General features: G+C 31.9%; 1 protein-coding gene across 1 annotated transcript; it reads left to right on the forward strand.

Annotated features, from left to right (window-relative positions):
• Nucleotides 1-3,864: 3,864 nt before the first annotated feature.
• LOC149210375 (uncharacterized) lies at nt 3,865-7,113 on the forward strand. The gene is made up of 2 exons (XM_089394424.1): nt 3,865-4,375; nt 6,481-7,113. The coding sequence occupies exons 1-2, from the start codon at nt 3,976-3,978 to the stop codon at nt 6,843-6,845; spliced, it is 765 nt and encodes a 254-aa protein (XP_089250550.1). The 5' UTR covers nt 3,865-3,975; the 3' UTR covers nt 6,846-7,113.
• Nucleotides 7,114-8,458: the final 1,345 nt, after the last annotated feature.

Consider the following 8,458-nt stretch of genomic DNA (forward strand, 5'->3'; position numbering starts at 1 on the left):
GCAAGAACAAAGATTCACCTTCAATGGATTGCTTCTTGGCAATGGGCTTCAACAACCAAGAAGATATTTCACTCATACTATAAAATTTGTTCACGAGTACTACAAAGTCTTGCAGTTGCGTTTTCTCCATCTTCTCACCTTCTATATAATGGGGGGGGGAATCAATTGTCATCTACAAGTTTCAAATATACATCAAGCGAGCATGAGCCACAATTTGAACCTGCTGCCTGAGCCTACAACCAGAGACAACCATACCGAGATTCAGAGTTATATCCATAAACATAGAATCCCCTAAGCGTGCCTTTAGTTGGTGGCCTTCCTTAAACCACCGCAAGTTATAGACCTCTCTTTTTGCAAGTTGAAGGTCTCCCTCTTCAAAGCATTAAAGAACACTTCCGCTAGTAGAAGACTTTAACTTCTTTTTCAGATTTGGAAGAGTTCCAACTATCACACTAAGTGTTCCTTTGGTTAGTGACCTTCCTTAAACCACCATAAGTTGAAGACCTCCCTTTTTCCAAGTTGAAGGTCTCCCTATTCAAAGCATTAAGGAGCACTTCCTCTAGAAAGAACTTCAGCTTCTTGCCAAATTTCGAAGAGTTCTAGAAACTGCACTAAGCGTTCCATTGTTGGTGGTCATCCTTAAACCATCATTGGTTAGGACCTCGAGTTCTCCCACCTTATACCTTCATTTCAGAGAGCCTATTCAACCTACTGTTGTCATGCATTATTGTATTTTTGTATTATAACTCTCTTCTTGGACTCGTATATACCCCTTCGAATTAAGGGGGGAATGTTGGACACATAATCCTCTAAGGGTTGGTGTGGAATGTGAACAGTCGCCAGAATCCAAGAGACCACTTGGTATATGAAGACTAAGGGTCACAAGAATGTAATATAAATGTATATATTATGAATATGAAAAACAACTCACGCTTGTTCTAATCTGTTATCCATTAGTATGTATGTGTTTAACACTATTTATAAAATATCAGAAACATTTTCTTACTTCATATTTATGTTGATAGACATATCTATTTTGGAATTGGACTTTTATACTTTTAATTTAATTATCAACAATTATCAAATGGATGGTAGGGGTTTAAGTTAAAAGAATATTCTAGAATATTTTGAATAATATACACAAATCAAATGTTGAGATTTATTTCCAAATTAGTTATGTCTTTTTTTCCCTTTTAATTGAATTCATTAATTGAAAGAAATATCATATGAACAAGTGTCATATGAAATGAGTTATGGTTATTTGGGCATGTAGTATTGATAAGCCATGGTATTTGCCTATGATATTGTAACGAAACCTATTTATAAATTAAGAATTTCCATGATAAAGTAAGAGTGAATCTATCTTGTTACATGTTTTTTTTAATGTATATAGGTTTAACTTATATATTAATTATTTTATCATTAATAATTATTATTATTTTAAATAAAGTTATAATTTAGTTTTTTTTTAATTTTTTTTTAAATTTAGTCATTTGAGATGTATCATCAATTAGAGGGATCAAGTAGAGGGATTAAATGTCTCAAGATGAAAACCTATTTTTGAGTGTAGAACTTGAGCAAAGGTTTGAGAATTGATTCCTCTTAGCTATTAGTGCATCCAGAGTTAGATAGATCCATGTTGGTTTTGACTCTCTCTCTCTCTCTCTCTCTCTCTATATATATATATAATATGTTGGTTTTGAGCAACCCTCTCTCTTTATATATATATATATATATATATATATATATATATATATATATATATATATATATATATATATATATATATATATATAAAATATGTTGGTTTTGAGCAACCCTCTCTCTTTATATATATATATATATATATATATATATATATATATATTACTTTGAATATTTTTTGTTATTAAATTTTTTTCCTATATGCATATATTTAATTATTTTTATTATTAATATTTTTTAAAATGTTATATGTCAAATCCAAATAAAACATTAACATGATTACAAATATCCCTTATCTCCCTAGTACCTTGAATTAAAAAAGAACATATTAATGGAATGGAATTTCTCTTACTCTTTATCTCTATATATGTTTGATGTTAAAATCTTTTACTCAACATGCAGGTTGAATTATTTGATTTATAACCTATATTTTTTTTCTTTGTCAAGTGCTCTGAGTTCTCCAAAGATTGCATCAGGCTTGACCTGCGACTTGAGTGCATCTATGCCCCAAGTGTATCTATGTCGTCAAAATGTGACTTGAGAAACCATGACCCAACACGGGGGCATCTATGCCATCAAAATCACCATGCGACATGGGCCACACCAACCCTTAACATGGTTAGATTAGATTTTTGTCCAAGGAGTTTCGAACCGACACATCATGGAGTGACTTAACAGTGCACCCCATCACCATCTATTCTAAGTTGGTGGGCTATGTATAACCCATATTAACTTTTATTTATTATGATTATTTTTTAAAACTTATTTATCAAATCCTTAAAAATGAAATAAATTACACATCCTAGTAGTAATAGTAATAAGAAATGAAAATATAATATTTTTTAAACTTAAATTCCTTTACTTTTCTTTAATATGGACCATGTAAAATATGTATTATTATTAAAATATATATTTTTAAAAATTACATGTAAATTAGACATAAAATGAATTAAAAATACTGTAATATCAATAATATTATATTCTGTCAATTTCATATTAAGTAGTGAAAAAAGTATGTACTAAAAAGTATTTTTTTAATTTTATTTTTAATTATTTTATTTCTTTATATAAAATCAAGGTGGAAAACATCAATTTTTTTGTTATTATTAATTTTAATTTGTTAATATAAGCATTTATTATTTTGAAATGTAATTTTAAGAGACAAGGTATCTCGAGTATTAAATAGTAAAACATGTTTCTCCATACAACAATTATTATAATTATAAATTGATGCCTATAAACATTTACCAATTATTTAATTTATATACATTAATATAAATCTATACCAAACTGGTTTCCAACCCCTCATTTATTTATTACCAAAGTGCGACAATGTTATTACAATCCCTCCCAAGAGAGTCCGAAAAGACAAATCCACTACTTAAACTTCTAGGATTAGCGCATGTCGGTGCCCTAAGAACAACGATTTCTTACCAGGAAAGTTTTGTACTTGCCAATGCATTTCCATGGTAAGATTAACTGTATGTCTCTGCTCAAATAAAATATATATCAAGTGACCTTTGCACTCTGCTTTAAAGAACAATGGAGCCGATTAGTATCAATTCTTGTCTCACCTCTCAAACTTTCACATCTGTCAAATCTGCTGCTATACTTAAAACACACTTTTACTTTTATGACATTAAAAGGACAAGGTGGTTTGACCTTTAACGTCTTCAAATATTCTTTCATGACTCATTGCATTGTACTTTAACGATTCCCACCGTCTTTCTTATGTAGGTGACTTTAGTTGCTTCAACCTTTCAATTGAAATGAAGAGCCAAATTCATGTTCATAAGCAAAGCCAGTAGAATCACCAACTCACAGCTCAATTGGAACGTACTTGCATCACCGTGGATACATTGTATAAGTAACCACCAGCAACTAAGCCACAGAAACTTCATTTCTAAGGAATCAAAACCAGCTTGTTTGCCGACGGGAATAAGTATACCTTGGTTGCTCCCAGAATTCAAAAAGGAGAAAGTTCAAAATGCAGAGAATAACTTGTTCCTATAGATCGCCTTTTCTCTTTTCTGCAACAAACAAATCAATAAAAAAATTGAACAGTACACAGAATATATATTTTTTCGTGTGACAAATCCCAAAGTCTCCTCTATTATATATTGCCACCAGCACCTGTTGTGTCTATCAATTGCAATTGGTCATCAACTTTTGAAGTTTATAATATATTCATTTTCATACAACTCAGCCAATTAGAGATAAATATCGTTTCTATATAAGTGTTTGAGAGTAGTATTCACAAGAAGCATTAGAATGGTGTTTCCTCAAATCATGTCAAGACTATGGTCATACTTTATATTTCTTTGCAGCAAACGGGCAAGGCTGGCAGGGCAATCCCCTGATGGCAGAGAAGCAGTCCTGCTAAACTTTGTTTTGAAAAATGCAGAGAAGGGAAATCCAGAGTCTGTGCTGAGTACCATTGAAAATTTTGCTCAGCATACTTGGCTGATGAATATAGGCAAGCAGAAGAGCACTATTCTGGATGGTGCAGTGCAGAGGTTTGATCCCAAGGTGGCCTTGGAGCTTGGAACTTACTGTGGCTATTCTGCCATAAGAATTGCCTCCAGGATGACAAAGCCAGACAGCAAGTTGGTCTCTATAGAAATGAATCCACAGAACTGTAGTGTAGCCAGAGAAATTATTGAGCATGCAGGTAGGAGTTTAATTTTTTTTTATCATTTTTGTTTTGAGAAACGGTTTTAGAAGAGCCACTGTCAGAATGTGGACGTAATAAACATGAAATTAAGTTTGAGCCCGTAACTTCAAGAGTTCAAAACAAAAAATATAGTAGAATGTGCCAAGATCTGAGAATGTCTTTCTTATTGTGATTAGAACTCATATGCTTTGTTATGTTAAAGCTTATACAAAAGTCTAGGGATAGCATGATTGGCAATTGTATGGATTACATGTAGACAATAAGAATCTCAATGGATAACCAATTTCAATGGATAACTATAGAAAGGTTTGAGATCATATCATAGCACTGCTTTGACTCATTATCTGTGAGTATAATCACTGCTTATATCAGCATTCTACAATACTTTTAGATGTCAGTCTGTCAAGTCTTTGTTTTTGGTTTTGGTTCCAACATGTTAGTATCTAAAGGAATTTGCTGGTTCATATGACTGAATAAATGAGAAAATCTTCATTGGAAATATAATTAGAACTGAAATATATTGTTATATCTTAGTCTTAGAGTAAGCGTTTAAATATGTCAGTTTACAAGGACTAAATTTCATACAGAGAACCCGAAAACTGCGAAGGAGAACCAGTCAAGATCTCGGAGTGCCAGTGGGCTGACTCAGGTTGTAATCCACCCTTTTGTCCAAAATCAAACCCTTAACTGGGTAAATCTTCAAAGGTCAAGCCTTCTCAGACATTGTCCTGGTCTTCTGAAGTGTTTAGAAAGGCTTGTCTTTTAAACTGCCCTACTTCTTAGGTTTTATGTGACTCAAATGGTTTGATCTATCCAAAGGCCATTTTGCACTTATTTTAGAGGGAAACAAGCTGATATTGGTTTGTTTTCATTTAGCTCATGGATCTGTTACTTTGTTGAAGGATCATGTCCATGAAATATTGACATAACTAAATTCTTGAAACTTAACGTTTAACAGTGCATTTGGGGAATGCTTTTCCACAATTAACAAAGAATTTAGCACAAGCCTTGTGAACCCTCTTGCTCTACTGCATTTATGATTTATACTTTATTTATGAATTATACTATAGCATATTAATAGGTTTAGCAATTTGCATATATGTGGTTTTTGCTAATATGTTTGGCTTTGCTGTTGAATTGTTCAAACAATTCATGCAATTAATTGAGGACTGATTTTTAATTGAGTAAAGCTGATATTTTAGAAGGGCAATGCAACTTTTTTTAATGGTTTAAAAGTCTTTTTATGTTATTATAAATGGGAAAGTACACAGGAGAATCATTGATAAATTAAAAATACCCTTAGAGATGTAATTTCTTGAGTTTTAAAAGTCAAGAAGTCAAGTTTAGTAGATTAGTTCAGGATGATTCCTTTTAACAGTTTTGTCTCATTGTTTTTCTTATTAAACCATTTAAAAATAATTTTCAATGAAACTTTTAACCTTTTCTTTAACCCTTACTGCAATCCAAAGTGAAAATTAATCCACTTTGACTTTATTCCAACAGGTCAAACAGTGTGAGAAGGCCCTGAGACCCCATTAACTCAAAAATGATGCCATACCATAAGGCATTTCACATTAGCTGATAAGTTTGAATAAATTAAAACAGCATAGCTTTAATTTGTTAACTTACAAGAACTACAACGCAACTAAAATAAATTTGTAGTACACTCTGCAGAATTAAGTGAGTGTTATTGGACGGTATAACAGACTTCTGTGTTAAATTGGAACCGATCCATTTAAAACATATTTTAGAGCCATTTTACACTGGCTAATAAGTTAACATAGATAAACATATTTCAAACTCAATTGTATTCGGCTTGTTTTTCTTCTCATTTTTTTGGTTATGGCATATGAGAGTTCCGCGCTGTTATACACTTTTGTTTATCAGAGAGAATGCATAACCCATGGAACACCGCAAGTTTTAGAGTTTAGTCAAACTTATTAGACTTCAATCTAGAAGCAAAATCTTTATTGTAATGCTTTGTGAAATCAATAAATCAATTCAAAACCTTCTTTAGACCATGTTTCCTACGCATAGCAATGCGAAAATGATTATGTATTCCAGTGGATGCTAAACTTACATTTTTTTCGATTTGTTGTCAGGGCTATCATTGAAGGTGAAGGTGATCGAAGGAACACTGGATGCCAAATTGGATGAAGTGGATGGATTTCTAGAGGAAGAAAGAGTTCCATACCTTGACTTCATATTCATGGATCACTCCAATCAGTGTTATTTATCAGATTTTCTGCTTCTGAAAGAGAGAGGAATGCTGGGAAAAGGGACTGGCATTGTGGCTAACAGTAGCGCTGTGGGATTTGCTGGAGCTTCTGATTTCTTCGATTATCTGAGAAGCCATCCAGAGGAGTTGGAGACTGGAGAGAATAAGTGTAGCGTGGATCCACTGTCACTGCCTTCCACTGTCACTGTGTCCATCTACAAGGCTGATCTACCTGTATTCACTCATTAGAACATAGATGCATGCATATTTTGAAAATAACTTTATAAGCATGGATGCAATAACAGTCTTAGAAGATAGATCAGGAAGCAGCTTATTGTGAGTGGGTATAGATCAGTGTTCAAGACTATGGGGGGTATAATTTGCATATTCTAAGAATGTAATTTTAGTGTATATTTACATTTCGAGGTCGTTTGGTAGTAATTCAAAATTTTCATTGATATGGTATTTTCTTCACAAGCAAATAAATAAATAAGAATATTTGCTACATTTAATGTCATATGATATTTGCGTAATGACCAAGTAAGATTTATTTGGTATATTAAGATTTTACATGATAGATGGATGGAGATATTTTACATTGAATTTTTATATATTGAGATGTTATATGCGAGATGGAGATTTAAAAAATAAAATTATGAATTTTAAAAGTTATTTGATGTTTTATTTATGATATTATAAGTTTGTGAATGTTAACTTTGATGGGTTAATTTAAATGGTTGAGTGATTTGAATCATAAACCAGAAGTTATAAGGGTCAAGTTCCTAGGCCTTCTACTTATATATATATTATTGAATATTATATTCAAAATAAGAAAAAGTGTTTAATTTTTTTCCTAAAATATGTATTTCATATAAAAAGGAGTTGTAAATATTAATACTAGAATATTTATTTTAAATTTAGGTTTAATAAATATAAAGGGGTATAAAAAATGGGAGGTAATATTTTGGTAGAGTAGTTAAGTATGTAAATATGCAATTGCATAGTTATATACATGGAAAAATGGTTTAATCAATATAATTATGATAAATAAATAACATTTTCTTGGATGAGGTATTAAAGGAGGGAATGTAGTTTGGAATTAAGATATTGTATGAGGTTAAAATGCTATTTATTGATTAGATGGGTATTTTTTCAGTAATGGATGACTTGCTATAAATTATTTTATCAACTAGTACTTTGCTAGTTGTAATACACCATGGAGAGTGGTCTTCTACTAATGTGATTCTACCCATGACACGGAATTTGAAAGATCATTAGAACTAAAGTTGTGGAGAAGAAATATGAAACTAGAGGTGTGGTTGGATGGTAGACATTTGGAAAAATTAGTGTTGTTGAAGGTTTGCAAGTATTGAGGTGAGAGATCTATCAAGATACATGGATTACAAAAGGTTGATGATAGTCTATTAAGCCCTCAGATGTCGGGAAGACTAGATATGTTATTGTTAAGCATAAAGATAGACCTCATCAAACCAAGGGAAGAAAGTTTATGAAGCGGTTCTTCTTTCAAGAGGAAGAATATTTTTTATAATAGAGGACATTAAGGCCTCCAAACACAATTGTTACTCAAAATTGGTGAGAGGTGAAGTGGAAGCTATGGGAAATAAGGTAAGGAGGAAGAGGAGATTCACAGCGAGTGTTGTGGAGAGTAGAAACCTTATCACTAACAAAAATTACTCATAAGTAAAGAATCAAAGTGCACAAAAATAATGTATCTTCCTTCGCATGTCAAAGAACTCAATGCATATTGTGTTAAAGATATAGAAATTTAGAATGATGATGTTTTATATAAGTTAGGCCAAGTGAACATCAGGTATGATGCCCTTCTCACAAATATTTGGGGC

This window comes from Pinus tabuliformis, chromosome 1_2 (genome assembly GCF_031772625.1).
Source record: "Pinus tabuliformis cultivar Carrire ecotype Pingquan chromosome 1_2, CPIR1, whole genome shotgun sequence".
In the NCBI taxonomy this organism is placed as follows: Eukaryota; Viridiplantae; Streptophyta; class Pinopsida; order Pinales; family Pinaceae; genus Pinus; species Pinus tabuliformis.